The 21,712-nt window shown below is 53.2% G+C and overlaps 1 protein-coding gene across 1 annotated transcript in view; it reads right to left on the reverse strand.

Moving 5' to 3' along the window:
* Fgf18 (fibroblast growth factor 18) overlaps nt 1-21,256 on the reverse strand; it is a 31,109-nt gene extending 9,853 nt beyond the window's left edge. Inside the window, exons 1-3 of the mRNA XM_028756500.1 lie at nt 20,683-21,256; nt 20,485-20,521; nt 7,416-7,596 (exon numbers count right to left, since the gene is read on the reverse strand). Coding sequence (XP_028612333.1) covers nt 7,416-7,596; nt 20,485-20,521; nt 20,683-20,714 — 250 coding nt within the window. The 5' untranslated portion in view covers nt 20,715-21,256. The remainder of the gene's footprint in view (nt 1-7,415; nt 7,597-20,484; nt 20,522-20,682) is intronic.
* Between the last annotated feature and the right edge of the window lie 456 nt (nt 21,257-21,712).

A 21,712-nucleotide genomic window follows, 5' to 3' on the forward strand; every position in this document is an offset into this window, starting at 1 on the left:
AAGGAGGAAGTACTGGGGATAGGGCCCAGGATATCACCACCCAAGTAAGGGATGCTGCTCTATCTGTTCCCTCCCGGCACATCCTCTAAGGACAAGATCCGCCTCCATACAGTTAAAGCCCCGCCTCCATACAATTAAAGCCCCGCCCCCAAATCCACGCAAAGAAAGAGGTTCTCATTTCCCAGGGTAACCAAGTGAGATACCCACCAACAGCCCAGCAAAGGGACTAACTACAGGGTTGGCTGGCTCTGAAAGCCACTCCTAACATTGCCCCACCTCTCAGCAGCAAGGACCCTGGCCATCACCACCGTGTCCCCCCTCTAACTGCGTTCCCAGGGTGGGTGCAGATATACAAAGGGCCTGGGGCAGAGTCTAGGGCTTCAGTTCATCTCCACCCTCCACGGGCCTGGCCACGCCCATCCAGTCTGGGGAGGGTCTGAGTCTAGCCACTAGCAATCTGTTCTTCTTCCCCACCCTGACCACAGCATTCAGGAGAGTGACCTAGACTCCACTCAAAGAGTGACATAATGAGGGAGCCAGGCCAAAATTATGTAAAGTCTTCGGGGAGTAATCGACCAGCAGCAGCCGCAGCAGGAGAGAAAGAGGAACAGAGACTCCACCCAAGCTAGGTTTGCTCCAGAGCCTTCCTGGTCCTCTTCATCCTCCACCCCCTCCTTAGAGCCAAACTCCAAAGATGCAACTCTCCAGAGCCAGAAGCCTCATCTTGGTTCAGTTCCATTGACAGGGCCCACAGCTGGCCCAGGGGATGACATTATCTGGCCACCCCTCCCCCAGCAGCCTGGACAGCTCAACAGCCACCTCCCTCCACCACCCATGCCCTCATCAGTGTTCCCTCCACACACCAGCCTGAAGCATCCTTTTAAAATCTTAGATGCTTCAGTCAGTAAAGTACCCACCGTGCAGCATGAGTACCTGGGTTGAGATCCCCCAACAACCCACATAAAGCTGGGCCTGCAGACACAGGCAGATTCACTGGCCTCACAAGCTCACTGGCCAGGTAGTCTAGCCAACCTGTGCTCTCCAGGTTCAGGGAGAGACTCTTCCTCAAAATTAAAGATAGACAGTGATGTTGACCACTGGCTACCCATAGACAGAGACACACAAATATACCTCTTCCCTGCTGCAAAACTTCCCAGGGATTCCCAAAGTACTTAGAGAAAATCCAAACTCTTCATCTGCCTTCTTCCTCCATCCCTCTTTCCTGCTGTCCCTCCTTCCTAGACTTCCTCACAACCTCCCAAAGCACATTGACTCCCTCTCTACTACTCTGACACACCTAGTTCCTGCTGCAAGCCATTTGTGCTTGCTATTCCTTCTATCTGGAGGTAGCTTTGTCCAAACCTTCTTATCTTCCAGGTAGCCAAACATCATCTTCTTAGAGATGTTTGACTGAATAAGAATGGTCCATAGGCTCATACAGTCAAATGATTAGCTTCCAGGGAGTGGTGTTTGAAAGGATTAGAAGGATTGGGAGCTGGGCCTTGGAGTAGATATTGGAAGAATTGTATCACTGGCGATGGGGTTTGAGGCTTTAAAAGCCCATACCGGACCCAGACACTGTGTTTCTCCCTCTCAAAAGATCAGGATGTAGCTCTCAACTACTTCTCAAACCATGCCTGCCGAGTCTGCTGCCATGATGATAATGGACTTATCTCTGAAACTGTAAGCCAGCCCTCAATTAAATGCTTTCTTTTATAAGAGTTGCCTTGGTCATGGTGTTTCTACAGCAATGGAAGAGTGACTACAACAGATACTTTCCCTGACTGTACTGTCTGATGCTAGGACCCCCTCCCCAGCTCAGCATACTCCAATCCTCCACGCCACATTCCAGCACTCTGTTCATTTTATTTTTTTTCTGTGCATTGCTGTTGTGTCTGTGTGAGGGTGTCAGACTCTCCTGGAACTAGAGCTACAGACAGCTGTGAACCCCCATGTGGGTGCTGGGAATTGAACTCAGGACCTCTGGAAGAGCAACCAATGTTCTTAACCACTCAGCCATCTCTTTGGCCCAATATTCCATCACTGCAAAACTATCCATTTCTATTGTTTGGATCTTAAATGTTCCCTCAAAGCCCATGTGTGGAAGACTTAGTTACTCATCTACAGCATACAAGGCCCTTTCAGATGTGAGGCCTGGCGGAAGAAGTTAGAGAATGCACTCCTCTTTCTCTTTCCCTCTCCCTCTCCCTCTCCCTCTCCCTCTCCCTCTCCCTCTCCCTCTCCCTCTCCCTCTCCCTTTCCCTCTCTACTTCCCAGGCTGTCATGAGTTTAGTCCCATCTACCACACACTCAAACCATGACATTCTGTCTTGCCACAAGCCCAGGAGCAAGGGGTTAGCCAGTCACGGACCAAGTCTTCAAACCGGAGCCAAAATAAACCTTACTTCTAACTTGATCGCCTCAGATACTTTGTTACAACAATAACACGTAAACACTATGTGTCATCCTTTCCATTGTGCAGGTAATCTCCATGAAGACAGGGCAGCTCTCCTTACTCCTGGAGTACATGATGGAATCTTGCTTTTCTGCAAGCTCAGCCCAGGCCTGGCTCATAGTAAATGGCCACTAATTAAACTATAATAAGTTCATGGAGGCCTTGTGATGTAGGCAGTGGCCACCATAATTCAAGAGTTTTAGACGAAGATTCAGGATGGTACAGAGTGCACAGCTGGTGATAAGTTCAATCAGCCTCTGATTCAATGTCCTTCCTCACTCCATTCCTTCCCGCTGCGACTCCTTACCCCGCTGTGCCTTGTTAGGACTCTGGACTGCTACCCACCCATCCATCCCCAGCCACAGTGACAGAGAGATAACTCCTTGCTGTCTAACAAGAGAAGTTCATGGGCCAGGAAAAAATGAGTCTGGGGCCTCCTCTGCTTCCGCCTTTCTGTCAGGCTTGTGATGTGCTGGACCATGGCACCATCTCATTTAATCATCCTATGATGATCAGCACTGATGTCATTGTCTCCATTTCATAGGTATACAAACTGAGCTCCGGCAGCACACATATGGAGCTAAAGTCAAACTCAGGCAAGCTGACTGCAAAGTCTTGGTCTGAATCTGCCCACTCCACCCTTCCCTTTCCCCACTTGGGACATTTTCCCGGGGTGATTGAGCCCTGACGGGGGTGGTAGGGCATCTCCGTCTGGCCTTGCTTTCCTGGGACAGAATTCAGTGAGCAGCTCATCCCTTTGCCAGTTCCACTTCCAGATCACCTTGAAAGGGGAGGAGTCCCAGGCCACCTTGAGGAGGACTCCTGGAGTCACCATGGAGAGATAGGGAAATCCATGGGTGATCCCAGGGCTGGACTAAAGCCATAGACAGAAAAGGAGAGGGACTCCCCAAATCCTCCAAGAAGGTGGGCAGAGGTTGGGAAGAAAGCTGCATGGGCAGAGAGAGGGAAGACGCTATGGACCTCGTGGCAAGAAGGGACAAGTGGCCCTGTGGATGAACTGACATTGAAGTGTAGGTCCCTAGCTAACCTTACCAAAAACAACCCAGGGCCTTTGCTTGCTTTTAGACTCTTGGTTTGAAGGGTAGGAAATTGTAGGGGGAAATGCAGGAAATGGAGTCGGAGAGACTTGGGAGCTTGTTTCCATAACAGGCAAATCAGAGAACAAAGCCAGGGGTTAGAGCTCCCTGTACCCATGGAGATCCACCAGGACTGGATCAGAGCACAAGTACCTGTGTGTGCGCATGCACGCACATGCACACACACACACACACACACACACACACCAGGGAAAGGCTGGGCAAAGCACTGTACAGAAGGGACCAGCTGACACATTCCCACACCACAAAGCTTTTGGCTCCTCTCCAGACAACATCTTCCCATGGGGAAATGTCCTTGTCTCCCAAAACTCCAAGAGGTCAAGTCACCTACCCAGCTCTCTCTCTCTCTCTCTTCCCTCTGAAGGTGGGCTAGGTGACATGAAGCAGAAAGGGGAGGGTCCTTTCTGGAGCCATTAGCCTGTTGCTGTTATATACACATGCTCAAGTGCTCAGGGTCCCCTTCTCATAGTCTCTGGGGACGTTTACAGGCCACATAGACTCACCAGAAAGGAAGAGAGGAAGAAAAGAAATCAATAGGATTGATCAGAAGCTTTATTGAATCCTGGCTGTAGCTCTAACACAGCCCTTTAACACGAGATTCACAAGACGTGGGTGGCCACTGTTCCCTGGGGACAGAGGCAAGGATGGAGGATGGGAGCCTTAAACTGGAGATGCAAAGACCCCATTCAGAGGAAGCCTAGGGATGCCAGTTCTGCTCACTTTGGTATTCTCAAGGCAAAACCAGATGGGAAGGAGAGAGAAGGGCTTTCCTGAGCACTGGGCCAGGTGCCCCCGAGTGTGGCTTTTTGCTCTAATGTCCTGGGCTGACTACTTTGTCCCCAGTCTTAGGTGTACCCTGGAGGTGTCCCTGCACTCAAGCCATCCTGATCACATCTCTGTGGCTGATTCTGTGTTCCTGGGGATGGGGCAGCATCCGTAACTCCAGAGGCTTAGCATCTCCTGAGACAAAGCGGGGAAGTACATGATAGTGTCAGGTTGTAAGAGAAAAGTAAACCAGTAGAAAGGCAGAGCCTGGAGCCCTGGTGAGAGGAGTGGGAGGTGAGTGGCTCAGGAATCTGTAGGTGGAGAGCATCCTAGGCCTTTAGATGAAAGATGCTGAGCCTGACCAAGGCTGGTACCATGCCTGATGGAGCACTGTGCGCAAGAAGAGGTGATACAGCCTGAGATTATGGAGGGATGGGAGTGTCTCATGAGCAGAAGCATCCCAGGCCTCTGACTGACCCAAGGGCTTGGGTTCTAAGTGATGTGAGTCTGAGCAGTACAGTGGCATTTTGGACTAGTGAACAGAAGATGGACCATGGGATCAGATTCAGAGACTCAGGACTATAAGAGGGACCTGCAGCCTCAACCATGCTAGCTGGTCCAAAGAACCTTGCTCTTAGCTCAAACCGCCTTCCAGAAAGTACTAGCATAAAGAAGCAGCAAGATCAGATGGTCTACAGACCAGGGATCCTGTACCCAACAGAAGCCAGCCTTGGACGACAGACCACCTCTGAGGATTTCAGGTGTTCACTTGGCATCTGTTGTACTTCGGGTTCAGCAGATGACATGAAGCTATATAGTCAAGTGGGTATAAGTCTCTGGGGGCCCCGGGACCAGCCCTGAGAAGAGAGAGCAGATTCCGAAGTGTCCCTGCATCCCACTGCCCCTCCCCCAGCAAGGCAGCTCCCGGTGCAGAGAAGCGGCCCATCCTCCTGCCCTGCATGGTCACATAAATCACCCTCCCAATAATATTTGTATTGATCATCTAGATTGGAAGCCTCGGTGGGCTCCATTGTCTCACTTCCTCTCTCAGGGCTCACAGATGGGATCTCCCAGCCTCATCTGCGTTTCTAATGGGACATTCAAATGGAACAGTGGCAGCCTTCAAGGCCCCATGCTGCCCTGGGTGTTGGGGGGGGGGGTTGGAAGATCATGTAAACATGTTCCTTGAGAGAGAGGGTAAAGACCAAGAATTTGAGAAGACAGAAGAGCAGCAAGCCAGGCCGGTTCTAGAAACTCAAAGCAGGCCTCCTGGGTGCTGGTCAGAACCGCAGCAGCTCAGACAACACCCGGACCCATGAATCAGCGAGGACATCTTGAAAAGACCCCTCTCTCAGAGACCCTCATGCATGTAAAAGGCTAATCCAAGCCTGGAACTGTACAGATGAGAAATGGGGGCAGAGAAGGTGGAAATGTACAAGAAGATTGCAGAGTGGCCCAGTTGAAGCAGAGAAAGTCAGAAGGCCAGAAGCAGCCTCTGAAAAGAGGGTGGGCCTCTTTGGGACTCACCTCCCTCCCCAGCCCCTGCCTCTCATCCCAGGGTGTGGACAGATGGCTCAACCAGAATCTGACCCCCCTCTCTGTACTCTCCAGCCTGGAGGGGCCAGAGTGAGCTCCGGGGACACCCCAGGAGGGCACCTCCTCCCGCCTAGCCAGCCAGCTGCCCCTTCCCTGGCAGCACTGGGCAGAAGGTCCCAGGGAAAACTACCACCTGGGTCTGCCCTGCACAGCCCAGCATCTGGGTGTGTCCTCAACAAGAGTCAGAGGACCTGTGAGGAGGAACACTGCGGTCAGAGCAAGGAAGAGCAGGGACCATGGGGAGGGAGAAACAGAGATGGACCAAAACAAAGACGGAAAGGAGCACGAGACAGCAAGGGGAGAAAAAGGAGAGGAACCGTAAAGAATATCTGCACAGGAAGCAGAGAAGCAGGCAGCTGGCCTGGAGGTGCCGGGCCCGGGACCCAGCCCATGCTGCCCAGCCTGGCCCAGCCCCCAGTGTGGTGCAGCTGCCTCACTCATGGCCCTACCATGAGGTCAGTCCTGCCCTGGGGCTGTGGGAAAATAAATGGTGTCCAAGATAAAAGGTCCAAGAAATTATTTGTCTTGTTGTCATGACCTGATGGCAATGGGCAGGGCCGACAGGGCACCATCCCAGCAAGGCAAGGCTGGCAGGCTCAGCACGCATGCGCGACCCTACCCCCAGCCACTACCTCTAAAACCTGGGCCCAAAGAGGTAGGGAGGCTGGAGGCGGGTGCATCCCAAAGATGAGCAAGGACCAGAAGGCCTCCTGGTAGTGCAGAGCTTTTCCCGTCTAGCATTTTTAAGTAAAATATCTGCGTGTTTAGGGTTTGCCCAGCATCTGTCTTAGCTGAATCCTCTCCAAAGCAATGAGGTGGAATTATGTCTGCTCTGTTCACTGCCCAGGACTTTCATGAGCTGGGGCTTAGGAAGAGAAAGAATCCCAGTGTCCCTTACATGAGCCTCTGCAGTAGAAGGTCCCTCAACCCTTTAGGAGGACTAAGCTGTTCCTGAATCAAGAGAAGACCGCAGGGCCCGCGGCCCAAGCTGTTGTACATACCCATGTCTTGTGGGTGTACAAGTTCAAGCTTACACACACACACGCACTCATGCGCACACACACACACACACATTTGCATACACACACAGGCACACTCCCATACACATTCATGAAGATGACTCCCTTGGCCTTCAGAGCATCCAGAGAGCATGGACAGAGCCTTCCACCCCTCAAAGTAGCTGAACCTGGGCCAGAGTGGGGAGGCTGTGGTTGTAAGAAGCAACCACTGATTTTTGGGCACTTCCACCCAAGCCACCATGTAAGGGGATGCTTTTTATTCACATCTTAGTATCCCCGATGAGCTTCTAAAGGAGTCACTAATGCCTCCCCATTTTACAGACTGATAAACCGAAGCCCAGGAGGGCTGGTGTTGATCCAAAGCCATGCATCCAGTACAATACAGAGCTGGGGATTTGAATGGAGAGTCTCCAGGGCTGGGGAGAGTGTGGGTGAGGGGTATGGGTTGGGTCTGGCACATACCATACTTGTCCCCGTCCTCGCCACGGGCACTGATCCTACGGCCCAGGACTTGAATGTGCTTCCCACTGGTCCTGCTGTAGAGCTGGTACAAACGCAGCTGCTTCCGACTCACATCATCTCGAGCCCGCGTCTGGTTCTCCACATGGATGCGGAAGTCCACGTTCTCCTCAGCTGCCAACACCTGTGTGCCGGGAGGGAAGACGGTGAGTCAGCCTCGTCTCTCCTCTGCACCATCTCTGTCCAGGCCCCATTTCATAGACAGGGCAACTGAGGCAACTGGGAAACCATAAAGCTGAGAATCAAGCCTGGGTCTATAGCTCTCCCCACTTGCCTACATATGGTGTCTTCTGGGAGCTCAGCATGAAGGCTGCTCTGCCTCAGTTTCCCTTACAGTACAGAGGCCCCTCTAGCCCAATGGCATCTTGGACTGCGAGGAGTGCCTGAGCAACTAGGAAGGGGACTAACATCCGCTGAGTGGTGGTCAGAGGGACACATGGCACAGGAGGGACAGGATGAGACATCTCAGGTACTGCCCACTGGAGTAGAGGGCAGCATGCCGCCTCGCTGGGATCTCCACGGGGATCTCTCATACTCATCCCATGGGACTGGCCTGTATCCCAGGTCTCCAGTCTGTATCTCCATGGTAACTCCGTGGGCCTCTAGGCACTTAGTCCTCATCAGCTGTACCATCTAGGAAGCCTTCTTAGGTTGTATCAACATTCAGCGCTCCTATCCCCTCGCCGAGAATACAGCCGCCCATCTGAAGGGTATGCACCCATCTTCTGCTCAGCCTGCTCCATTTTTGCCCTGCTAATAACACATCCTCCGCCAAACAAAGCCCTCCCATGGAATCTTCCCTGTCCATACTCCCCAGGGCTTCCTCACACTCAAACAGAGGTCCTTGCTGGGGCTTCCAGACCCGACTGGTAGCCCCTGATGCTTCCCTCCACCTCCTCCTCCTCCTCCTCCTCCTCCTCCTCCTCCTCCTCCTCCTCCTCCTGTTACTTCCATGCCAGCCATATCACCTTACCTGCCTAATACTTAGCACACACCAACCCCAGGCCCTTTGCACATGCTCTCCTTTCTATTCTGATGCTCTTTCTCAGTTCTCTACACTCAGATTTCCCTCAAGTGTTACCTCAAACAGGCCCCCTTGGATCGCCCTACCCTTGCCTCTCTCCATGACTTCACTCTGCTTTGAGATTCTTTCTAGCATATGTGATTTAACATAACATCTACCTAACTCACTAACTCAGTTTTTGTCTATCTGATCTGAATACACTGGCGGGCACCATGAAAGCCAGAGTGCTCACCCTCGTCCCCTCCTCTGTGCAGGGCCAGCAGCACATGTTCAACACATGAGTGAATGAATGAATGAACAGATAAAGTTCTGTCAGGCCATTAAGCACTGAGTTATGTTCACCTGTGCCTGCTAGTTAGCTGCATGGCCCATCCCAGGTTATAAACCAGAACAGGTCCTTAAGCATGAGGTAGCATTATGGGTTTGTTCTGTGGACTCACCAAGCCGGACACGCAATGCCAGCACACAAGACCTCATTCCCAGAGAAGAGTTGCCCACCCTACCTTTGCTAGAGCTCTCTTGAACCTGGATGCCCAAGCATCCCTCTCAGCCTTGACTGTGGGTCTCTCTGTGCCTCAGTTTCTTCACCAGGAACTTAATTAAGACAGCACCCACCTCAGGGGTTGCTACAAAGACTAAATCCGAAAGCCAACATGGCGGATACTCTCCATGTCTGAGCAAACACCAGAACTTCTGACAGGACTCCAAGCGAAGCTCAGCTAAGCAGAAATCGGGGTTCACACACATCCATTCTGCAACTACTTAACCACCGCGCGCTCCTCCTTCCACCTCCTCATGGCAGCCAGCCCACAGTACCAGGGCCTGCCTCTCTTCCCATCCAGCCATCTAGGGAGGAAAGAGCCTGGAGGCCCACACCTGGAGCCATCTAGGGAGGAAAGAGCCTGGAGGCCCACACCTGGAGGGCATTTTTCTGGAAGACCCCCACACTTGGGGCCACTGACCCTTCTGGAATGATTCCTGGAGCCAGTTTAGTCTTGTTTCCTCCCCCGAAAGTAGGCAATGTATCCCTGTCTCCAACACCCCTCCTCTCACAGGAGACCCTATCGACTAGAGGTCAAGCCAATCTCCTCACCTCCCGTTCCCAGGGGGTGCTCCCTGCCCCTGAAGCTGGCCTCTAGTAATGATTTTCTTCCTCGCCCACTGGACAGAAGCAGTAGAGTGACCCAGGGTCAGCAAGGTCTATTGGGTGGCCCTGCACCAGGATGTGGGGGTGTGATCCATCTTGCCTAGCTTCCACCACTTAAACCATCCTCTGGTCAGGTCAATCCCTGGGGTCTCTGCTGGATACTGGGCCCCTCTTCTAGAAAGGCTGGATGCCTTGGACTGCCCATTAAAACCTCTGGTGGGCTCAAGGCACCAGCCCTTTATACCTGCCATTAGAAACCTGCTCAAGAGATCCCCCCACACACACATTACGTCACGGGCCAGGATCAGGAACATGCCTTGGTCCCCAGAGTTCAGATGATCAGGCTCACCCCTGGGCATTCACTTGCCCCCAGGAAGAAATCAGTGGTGCTTGCCAGCAGTGACTGGCCAGATATAGGAGACACCTGGAGGCCAGCAACCAGCCTTTCCTTCCCATCCAGATAACTAAAGTGCCTATTAAACAGAAGCAGGAGGTGCCATGCTATGGGGGCTGCACACTGTTTTGCCCCAGGTGCTCTCCTAAAAAGACTCTGGACATAGCCCTGTTCTAGCTCCATCAGCTTCCAGAGCTATGAAATATCAGGGAGCCAGAGAGAGCCCATTTCCCAAGTTGAATGTTGAGACCACCCCAACCCTTAGAACCATAGGGTTGGGTACGGGTACATGGGATTCCAGGCTCTGTTACCAGAGCCATGCAGTGGGAGCTTGTCTTGGGAGAGGCTGCCCCTGCTTTCCATCTGAGTGAGTGGCAGCTCTCTGGACAGGGTACCTAAGAGCAGTCTGTCTGGCCGACATCCCTCCAAGTGCATAATGATCAGAGGCATTGAAAAGCTTCGGGATGAACAAAAAGCCACGACACACAGTAAGAGCAAGAAGTCCCGATGCACCGACAATGTGGTCCCTCCTCCCTCAATACCACACGCACAGGTGATCCCTGGTCAAAGTGGCCCTCCATAGTGGGTGACTATTACCTCCATAGTGGGTGACTGATAGCGTCCACGCAGCTTAAGACTCCAAGTACTTCCAGTCAGGCCCTTCCCCTTGCCCTAAAGTTTGGGCCTTGGTGGACATAATTCTCTCCAGTCAAGGAGCCGCACATGAGCAACAAGAGCCCTATAGACTCGGATCTCACTCTGATCCTGGGATCTCCCAAAGCCTCTGCCTAGGAATGCCAGTAGGGTGCTCAGTAGACAGCCCACAGGCCTCTGCCTGCATCCTGTCTAAACCTACAGTGCTCTCGGTTCATGGGAGGGCATCCCTGCCTATTCAGAAACCTGCCAGACCCCAGCTCTCCAAACACAATAGCCTTCCAGAGATCCAGCCTCTGCCTGCACCCAATTCTACTGCCCCTCATCTTGTTGATAATCTGACCAATATGGAAAGCATTTCTGCCAGCTTCCAGAAACCAATGAAGGTGTCCCACAGGAATAGCCACCCGCCACCCGCCACCTGTCCGTGCTTCCTTGAAGGCTTCAGGACCCCTGGCTCTGAGAAGAATGTTAAGGAACATCCCCTTTCTCCTCAGGCCACATTAGCATCCCTCTCAGGTCTCCATCAGGGTGTGGCTCACCTACAGAACCTCTGACAAGAGGATCATTAAGTAGTACCATTCAACCTGCAGGTTACCTGGCTCCATCCACACCAGCTGACTTACTTGATCTCTTTACCCTCAGTTTTCTTGTTTGCAAAATGGGGATCGTTTGTAGCATTTACCTTGGGAAAAATTTACACTAGTGACCACAGTCGTTACATCCTTTCTCTTTAAGCCTTGCTTTATAAATGGCCATGGGATTTTTCATCTTTGTGCGTGTACTTGGGTGCGTGTGCATATTTGGGGGAGGGAGGGTATATGCTGAGGTGTATGTGTGGAAGTCAGAGGACAACCTCTTGAGGCAGGATCTCTCTTTCTGTTCTTGTTCTCTGCTGTATAGACCAGGCTATCTGGCCGATGAGCTCCTGAGACCCTCCCAGTCCACCTCCTGTGCTATAATATAGGCACGCACTGCCACGCCCAACTTTATGTGCCTGCTGGAGATTCAAACTCAGATCCTCACACTTGCACAGCAAACACTATTCACTGATCCATCTCTCTTGCTCAACACCCATGTTTTCTCAATACCCGCCAATACACCCGTCACCCGTCAATACAGGGTGACGTCCTGTAAAATCACCTGAGTGATGTCAGAAGCAGGAAAAATTATCATCCCCATGTTCAAGTTGGGAAAAGTGAGGCCTGGGGGAGGTCACATCATTTGTTCTAAGTCTCAGAGTTAGAGAGGAGAGGACTCAATATTCAAACACAACTTCCCCTGCGTCTAGAGTCCAAGCCCCCTGTCTGCTTCCTTCGCATCTACAACCATCTTCCCTTGCTCTCACCGCCTCCTTCCCACCGCTGTCCCTGAATCCTGGGTTGCAGCTATATCTGGACAACTAAAGACCAAAAATATTAAACGGGAAATTCTAGATGTGAACAATTATGTTTCTAGTTCAGTGCTGTCATGGGTAAGCAGTATTATGAAATTCCATGGCATTCTTTGACTAATGTATCCATGCTGCATCTGCTACCCACCTGTGATAGTATCTAGGCTATCAGATCTACTCTCTCGATGCTTATGCCTAGAAGATCTGAACATGTACCATGCAAGGAAAAGGATACAGTTGCACTTGGGACAGGAGCTGGATCAGAACCCATGGATGCACGGATGAGGGGGAGGGTTGCCATCCATGAAGAGGTTAGAGTCTAGAACTAACTCCTCTGTGCAAAAGAGGAAGTGGAGTCCCATTGATCTGCCTCACCTAACCCCAGACTCTTGAAGCCTCAGGATACCCACATCCATCTCCAGGTTCCCTGCCCAGGAGTGAAGACTCTCCCTGGTCCCAAGAAGGACAACCCACAGGCTTCAAACTGTAGCAGGAGACGGGGCTTTTAGAGCTCCTCCAAATTCTGGGTTCAAACCCAAGACTTCAAGCCATCTAAGAGTAGACCCCAGTAAAGTCACCCTCCTCCACTCCAAAAGGCAGCCCTCCAAATGTCCCCTCAAGGGCAGCCTGGACTCTAGTCCGGAGTCAGCTGCCAGTTACATCAAGAGTGAAACTCACATTGGCTCTGAATTCCCAGGCATACACTAAACACTGACCGGGGCCATCATCTTCTTCCTCACCCAACCTGAGCAAGTGTAAACTATACTATCCCTGTGTTCCCAGTGACACAGAGAGGACAAGGGACTTGCTGAGGTGCATAGGAAGGATGTGGCAGAGTCTAGGTCTGAACACATTCAGCTCTGAAGTATGAGTTCCCTCCAACTGCCCTGCTTCAGATGAAGGGAACAAGGTACGCCCCCCACAGTCCCTTCCCTGCCCTCTCCTCCTGGCAGCTCAAGCTTATCTGCCTCTCCTCTCGTGCTCCCCACACCCACAGCAGCCTGGATGGAAAGTGAAGCCACAGAGGGCCTTTCCCCACCCCCAGCCTGTCCATTAAGCTCCCGGGGCTATCAATGTATTGATTGGCAGCGCCAAGCCATCAGCATGGGTGGGGTACTGCAGAATGGGGGTTGGGCCCAAGACCCAGCCTCCCTCTCCCCATACATCAGCCGTCTCCATACAGATCGTCAATATGGAGCAGATACTCAATCCTGGACATAGCCTGGATAGGGACAGGACTTGTGTAGACCGAGGGTCTTTTTCCCTTCTCCTTCCCTCTGCGAGCATCTCAACACCGCTCCATCTCCCTGAAGTCCTGGACCAGGTAGTCATCAAGCTCAGATGACAAACAAGCTTTATTTTCTGGTGTTTGATGTCCATGAGGAGCTCTTCAATCAGCCTATTATTGAGCGTGATGCTCCAGCAAATGCAACGGGTTCACACTGAAGACGCAAGGCTGTTCTCTACTTCCAGGTACCCTGTTTCATGTGCCTCAAAAACCTTATAAGCACCCACACATGCATCTGCAGGCTCATAGCACACTCTTCAGCTGGCTGACTGCTCTGGCCAGATCCGGTCTTGGGATCCTTCATCATAGAACCCATTGTCCTTCAAGCTCTACTCTCCAGCGTCATCCCTCAGCTCCTGTTCCTTGTGGGCTGGGATACAGGTATGAACCCTTAGGGGCCCAGTGCCTGGCCTAGGGGCAGTGGGCACAGGAATTGAAGTCCATGTCCAGACCCCAAAGTCCTTTGCTTGCTGAAATGAGGTGAGGGCCCCGTCAGTATCCAAGAGCCTGCAGCAGAGATCTGCCCTCCCCTGGATTTCTAGGATTAAGTGCAAACTGGTTGGTGGGCAAGCAGGCCTCAAGATACCACAGCTGGGAGCTGGGGCTCTCGTTCACTTCACTTCTGCAGAGAGCCTGGCTCTGTGCCTAGGGCTCCCCCGGGGACCACAGTCTCCCTCCCAGCAAGCCCAGGGGCAAGCCTGTATCCTGGTGCTCCATTAAATGATGAAGAAAGAGGGGCCAATCCATCCTCTCTGTCATACAGTTAGTGAGTACCTCAAGACAGGGTGTGACCAGTGGGCTGGGAGCTGACCCCAGGATCTTTCCGGTCCCTGTGAATTCCAGCAGAGAATGCAGTGAGTCAAAGACAGTAGACTAGTGCCATGAGATTCCAAGCCAAAAGGTGGGAGGAGGAGGAAGCAAGCCAAAGTGCTGGCGACCTCCTTGGATAGTACACTACAGGAAAGCTGAAGCCTTGATGAGCAAACTCAGGGGGTGGGCGGAGGCATACAGGAAGTATGTCATAAAATGCTCAACTAGTAAAGAATGGTACCATACTTGAGTGTCTACTGAATCCATGGCCCAAGATCTGCCCTTCATTATTCCTATCCGTGAGTCTGGGGAGAGCTTGAGGAGTCTATGATAGTCATTTTGACTTTTGAAATAAGGTCTGCCTATATACCCCAGGCTGGCTCACCATCCTGCCTCAGTCTCTCCAGTGTCAAGTTACAAGTGAGCATCTCCACGTAAAGCCTTAGGAATCGTATAATTAATCCCTGTTTATGAATGATGAGGAAGCAGTAGCTCCAAGAGATTCAGGATCTTGCCCAAAGCCATGCAACCTGAAGGTGGAATAAGATGCGTGGGCCTAGGTTCAAGCTTGCACTACCAATAGGCCCGAGAACCCACTGTCACTCATCCCAGAAACACGCCTTTCCTCGATTTCTCTAGCACGTGACAGCACATGGTGTACTAGGACACAGCATACTGACCAGGCCATTACAATCACTTAGTTATTTGTCAAGTGTTGGCCGCTCTCTCTCTCTCTAATAACTCTTACTCAGTTCTCCCTAACCCTGAGGAGGCACTTCCCATTATCCCACTTTACAGATACAGGAAAACCAGAGGAGCAAGAGGGTGAAGGCCTCGGGTCATAGGCTAAAGGAGCTACAGAACTGAAACCCAAACCCCTCTGTGCCTGGGACCCCACAGAAGCTTTTGGTGGCCTGCTCCTACCCAGCTGGATAAACCCAGTAGAGCAGTGGTTCTCAACCTTCCTAATGCTACGACCTTTTACAGTTCCTTATGTAGTGGTGACCCCCCCAAAACCATAAAATTATTTTGTTGCTACTTCATAAATGTAATTTTGCTACTGTTATGACTCATAATGTAAATAGTTTTGAGATAGAGGTTTGTCAAAGGGGTCGTGACCCATAGGTTTGAGACCATTGAAGTAGAGCAAAGGTCCAGAGCTAACTGAGCCAAGGGAAAGACTCATCATGCAACCCTGAAGTCTTTGTTTGGTGGCCCTGAGCTAACCAGTGCGGTGTCTCTGGCCTCATCTGGCCTCATCATCAGCATGGCAACATTTTAAATGTCACTTGGATGTCAGAGCATAAGAACTACCAGCCAGCCAGACCACAGCCTGAGGAGCCACATACCCTCTGATGTTCCAGAACAAATCCACACTCAGGCCTAAGCTCATCCTAAAGCCAGGTACCTCTCCTCCTGCCCTGGCCTGTGGGGACAGATGTCAGCATGACCTTTACCCAGCGGTCTGCCATGGGCCCCCCCCAACAGCCTTAAAGTAACACACAGGATACATACAGGATCATCAGAACAGGCTTTTTTCACAACACCCCCCCCCCAAGAGGAAGCAGTGCTTGCTATGCCCAACAGGTAATAGAGGCAGCTGAGATTCCTTCTAGACCAGACACAGAAGCCAAGCCCAGAACTGTCATCTACTCCCTCCCCTTAGAAGACAGTAGCTATTTCATTGGGGTTTTTGTTTGCTATGAGGAGACAGTGGTATTTTTTGCCGTTTCATACTTACAGAAGCTAAGTCCCAGGAAGGTTAAGTAACTTGTCCCAAGGTCACACAGCAAACAGAAGGCAGATCCACAGTTTGAACCAGGCTGTGTGAATCTAAAGTCCTTAAAATGCCTTTTAACCTGAGTCCTGGAGTCAGAAAGTCTGAGTTGAGTGCATAACTTTGTTTCCCTCGTCCTGTGTGACCAAAGGCAGGTTACTGTGTACTGCTGGGGCCTTGTTCTTCACCTACAGCATTCTCTAATCCCAAGTCGGTTGTGAGCTAGAACCTAGATAGTGTACGACAGACACCCAGGGAAAACAGCAGGCTTGAGTTGCTGTCAGCCAGCTCCCCTGTGTAGCATCCAGGTACAGGACAAAGTTCTACTGGGGATAGATGATGACTCCTCCCCGTTCTACTTCAGCCTCCCTTTGGGGGCTCACAAAACCACAGAGCTGTCCCAGCACAGGGAGGAGGCTACACCTGTGACTCTGACAGACTGCCCCCAGCCCACCAACACTGGCTGTGCCAACCACAAGAAATTTAAAGAATCCACCTCCTTATCTCAAAGCAAGTGGGTGACCTTCCCTGGCTGCAGGAATGCTGGCAAGGTGCCCCACCCCTCCCCTCTCTTTGCCCTGGGAAGGAGGCTTGGAGAAAGCATTAAGTCTCCTATGACACTCAACACCCCCTACACACAGCATCCACCTCTAGCTCTGGGGTGCTGGAAGATCAGTACTTTCCCAGGAGAGTAGAGCCTCCTGATGGGGGCAGAGAGGGAGCTGTCCTCAACTAGAGTCATCTACTCTCAGGAGAATTTACATGGGACTTTAGGAACCCCCCCCCCCCAGCATGTCTCCTGAGACTCTTTTCCCTGCTAGCAAACTTGGGGGGTTCCTTCTAAAAGAGATAGAACTAATTCAAGGTCTTAAATCCAGTTCTTGGCTTGTAGCCATGACTCTGAATGAGTCCTTTCCTAGCTAGCTCTGAATCTGCTTTCTCTCTCTGTGGAGCAGGCGACCCCAGCCTACCTGGCTTCCTTGAAGAAAGCAGGAAGGGATAAGATCAGCTTCCCTACATGAGACTCCTTAAATTCTAAGAAGATGCCTCTCTTGCACCTAGGTGAGTCTCTTCCCAGGAAGTAGAAGGGATGCCACAATGCCCGGGACATCTGACAGTGTTCTCCGCTGAGGCCGGGGGCTGTCTAGGTCTCACTCCCAGGGCCAACAAGAAGCAGGCTAAATGTTGAATGGAGACTCAGGAGAATGGACCAATAAAAGATGTTGCTTTGAGATATTAGAAATGCCACCCAACAGGCCAGCATTCCATCCTCCTCTTGTCCCAAAGGACACTGTCCCCTAGCCTCTCCAACCTGGCCAGTCTAAAGGAAGGGCCTAAGCCTCAGTAAGGATGCTAGGTGTGGGTGGTCAGTCGGGAGTATGAAGGGAACTCCAAACTTCAACACCTCCTGGTGGGACAGGAAGTAGCTCTGTGGGAAGAACAAGAAACTGGCAGGAGGGATAAGAGGCTGGAGGAAGCCCTCCCCCTCTCTCCCAGCATTGGCTGGCCTTATGCTAGCTTGTCTGAGGAAGGCAAGGACCTAGTGGAGCCTGGCGGCAGGAACAATGTCAGGCAGGTGCCAGCGGAGCTTCGTGAAAAGCCCAGCCCGGTGTCATTGTCAGAGCTCAGCCAAGTGCAGCAAAGCAATTTACTGGTCACGCTGCCTGCTCCCCGCGGAAATTTTTAAAATTCTTCTGATTTGAGCTATCTGTGGTGTTCTGAGTCGTGTGGAGAAAGGATGAAGGGGCTTTATTAAATTCCCAGCTTCCCACTTCCCAGGGTGGCCAGTGGGTGAAGGCGGGGCTCACCACACTGGTGGTGGGAGGGGGACAGTATCTACATTGAGTGTATTCATGGAAACCTGATTTGGTGGGGGAAATCCATTTGGGGCCTGGCAACTGAGGGTTGGGAGGAGGGGAGGTACCCAGAAATTCCATTGCTAAAACTGTACCAATCCCCTAAGACAGTAAAGATGGAAGTAAATTGTTTTTTCAATTAGCCAAGATGCTTCCCTGAATGGAGAACAGTCAGCAACATCTTTTCTGGCCACTTCAAGTTATTGATGCTACTTGACCTAACCCAACAAATGAGGAAACAACAACAACAACAACAACAACAAAAAAAAAAAAAAAAAAAAAAAAAAAAAAAAAAACACCAACAGGAGCCCAGTCAGGGCATAGTGCAATGGAGCCAGGGTCCAGACAGAGTTCTGTTGCCAAACCCTGGGCCCCTTCCTCCACATAGGAAGGCCTTCTGCTCTACTTATACCAGAGGCATTCCAACTGTAGACGCCCCTGTGCACTCTGCCTGGGACTACACTCCTTCCACAACATCAGACAAACTTGCCGGTGCAGGGTTCAGAACACAGACTCCCAGCAACCCACGCCTTTGAAGCAGTCTTCGTCTCTACCACTAAAGGCCACTCCATCGGTCTATAAACTGTAAAAGCAAACATGAGCCTACTAAGTGTTCCCCCTGGTGGTTATTTACCTTTCAGGAATCTTGGTTTAAAAAAAAAAAAGTCTAAGGATTGCTATGAATCCTCTTCCAGACATACCAAATTTGCATACTGTTTCCTGAGTGACTTTCAAGGGCACCCCCAGCTGATTCCAAGGAGACAGACCAGGGGTTAAAAACACCAGCCCTATGCAATTCAGAAGTCTAGAGGCTGGAGGGGACAAAGGGGCAAAAGGAGGGGGAAAATGGAACAGACAAGGCTCCCTCACCTGCATGGATTCTGCTTCTTGACCTAACCCAAGCAGACCACCCAGATCTTTCTCAAAGATGTTGGCTTAGTTCTGGCCAGGAGGTGGAGGTGGGAAGCAGAGTCCAGACTCCCTCCCTCACACTCCCATCAGAGAACACAAAGACCACCCGGCAGCCCCTCCCGGGCCCTACTTAAAGAAGAACAGAGAACTGCAAGCATGCGCGGGGTTGGGCAGCAAGATCCAAAGGCTCCTTTCTGCCTCCACACCCATTTCCTCAGCTCCTGCCCAAGCTCAGCCCAGCCAGACAAGCAGACCCCCTGGAGTGACCCTGGAACCTGCCCTCTGCTTGGGAACTCAGCTGCAGAAAGACTAGGCAGCCCATGCCTGGCACTGGCCTTTTCTCTAACATCGACCATTTCCCCCACCCTGTCCCCCACCCCCTCACCACATAGGGTCACATCTGCTTTGGCAAACAGCCAGCGTTAAGTTACTGACTCCAGTTGTATTGATTCAAGAAGTCGCTGGGGACCCCAGCCTGGCCAATAGAAGGAAAGAGCCATCAGTCTGTCCATCTATCTATCCTTCCAGCCCAGAGTCTCAACTGGTTGCCCTGAGTTTCATGTCTGTCCCAAGGAACAGTCAAGATCAAACTAGGAACCGCAGCCACACATACAAGCATCCTTGGAACAGAAAACTGGGAGAACCACCTCTAGCTGGTGCACGGGGCTGTCTCCAGGCATCTCCAGAACCCAGAAGGCTACAACCAAGCACCTTCCCATTAGCCCTGCAAGGACACCTGCCTTTCACGGAGAGGGGGAGGGGACAGATAATCCTCTTTTGGCCTATGTCCAGTTTATTCTGAGTTCCCTCCCTTGTAGCTGTAGGTAGGTGGAGGTATTGGGCAGCTGGTGTTTCCTATTCCCATTGCCACCGCCACCACTCCGCGGCCCGCGCCCCACACACACCATGCTGAGGCAGGCCTGGTCTGGTTCTAATCGGGGCTGAAGTCGACTCCCTACCCCCCCCCTCCGCCTTTTCCTTCATTTCCACGGCTTTGGAAGCCAGAGCATTCCAACTGTCTGTGTGCCAAGACCTTCCCGAGTCTGAAAGCTGCTGAAGTAACAGATCAGATTTTAGCAAGTGCTTTCCAGGCTGAGCGCCAAGCCCTTTTCTGATTCACAGAGAGCGAACGGGGACCAAGCAGGGAACAAGCCCTGGGCTGCACCACCTTGGGCAAGGACATGTGGAGCAGAGCGCAGCAGGATGGGGAACAGTCTCTCTCTCCCTCTCTCTCTCTCTCTCTCTCTCTCTCTCTCCCTCAATCTCCTCCCCTCCCACCCACAGAGTAATTTACAACTAAAGCTCTCTCTCTGGACTCAAAATCCACTCAGCTGAAAACAACCTTTTTGTCTGCAGGGACATGCAGGCTGTAAAGGGACAGTTGGCATAAAAACCTCTAGGTCCCTACCTCGCCAGCTGTGGTCGGGGGCTGGAGTCCCACACATCACTCGGGCTGAGCCCTCCGGCTCTGGGAGATCTCCCTACCGAGGCCGACCGAGGCCGCGACAGTCTGCACTGGCTCAAGCAGTAGCTCCTAGCCCTTGGCCTGACACCGCCAGCGCAGGACGCGCGCGAAGCCGCCCTTCGGCGCCCTGGGAACAGGTGCACTGGGCTTGTTGCCCAGGAGGGGTGGGGCACCGAGAGGGGGCGCGGTCCCGGGAAGGGGGGTCGGCCTGCACCTCGAAGAAGAGCGCGCTGGGGTTGGCGGGGGGTTGGGGGAGAGAGGGACACGACACGACTCTCAGGAACCCACGTACCTGAACCTGGAAGCACAGCAGTAGAAAGTGTAAACACCTGCGGGAGAAAGAGGGAGAGGAGGTCAGTGGGATCCGAGGAGGGAGCGCAGATGGACCGACAGACACGCAGGCAGAAAGTCGGGCGGGCAGACAGACAGAGCCACACACGCACAGGGACAGGCATCCAGGCAGGGTGGCCAGACCCGGGCGGGTGCTTACAGGCAAGTGCAGGCGGAGGGCGCTGAATACATCGCGGGGCGGGGGGGGAGGCGGCGGCTCCTAGCCCAGCCTGCACATGTCCGCTCCGCGCGGCCGGGACTGGGCGCCTCCGCCGCCGCCGCCGCCGCCGCCGCCGCTGCTGCTCCCTCCTCGCCGGCTGCTTCTGCAGACTCTGCTGCTCCGGGGCGCTCCGCGGCGCGCCCTGCGGCATCAGCGCCCCGCGCGGCTCCTCCCGAGCGCTGCGCCCTCCGAGCCGGCGCGGGGGCTGTGGGGCGACCGCGGTGCGGGAGGCGCCCGGCCGGTGCGGAGAAGCTGGACTGAAGCGGGCGAACGGGAGGGCCGTCTGGGCGTTCGCGGGCTGCGGGCTGCCGGTTCAGTCCAGGGGCAGCATGCACGGCGGGGGCTGCGGCTGAGGCGCCGCGACCCGGGCGCGAGGCTGGCGGGGCCGGGGTCAGCGCTCCGAGGCTGGGGCGCGCATCTGCAGTGCGAACGCGTCACGGCCGCTCCGTCTGGGCGCCCGCCGGCTCATGTCTCCTCCTCCGTGTCTCTCCGGCCGTGCGCATCGCCGCCTCCCACCGCTGGCGGCGGCCGGGGCGTTTTCTACGCGCGGGCGGCGAGGGGGCGGGGGGCCAGGGGCGGGCCCGGGCCCGCGCCGGCACAATGAGGATGCGGGGCCCGGGGGCTCCCCCCTCGGGGCGCGGCCGGACGGGCGCTCAGCGCGGCTGGGTGCGCCGCGCCCACATCAAAGCCGGCCCTGCCTGCTCGCCTGCCTGCCGCGGCCTCTCCACTGCCTCCTCCTTCTGGCGGCTCAGGGTTGGAGGGGAGGCACTCAATACTGTTGGCGATGGGACCAGCGTTCAGCAGGGCAGAACCCACGAAGCTGGAGCTGGTGAGCGCTGGAAGCCGTCGGAGCTCTGCGCCACAAAGCTAATATCAGCCGAATGGAACAGGCGGGGTTCCCAAAGAACGCAATTAGGCGCAAAGGGTCCTTCCTCCCTTACGTTTGCTGTTTGTATTCACATCCACTAGT

The sequence above is a fragment of the Grammomys surdaster genome, unplaced genomic scaffold (assembly GCF_004785775.1).
Source record: "Grammomys surdaster isolate TR1022 unplaced genomic scaffold, NIH_TR_1.0 126121, whole genome shotgun sequence".
In the NCBI taxonomy this organism is placed as follows: Eukaryota; Metazoa; Chordata; class Mammalia; order Rodentia; family Muridae; genus Grammomys; species Grammomys surdaster.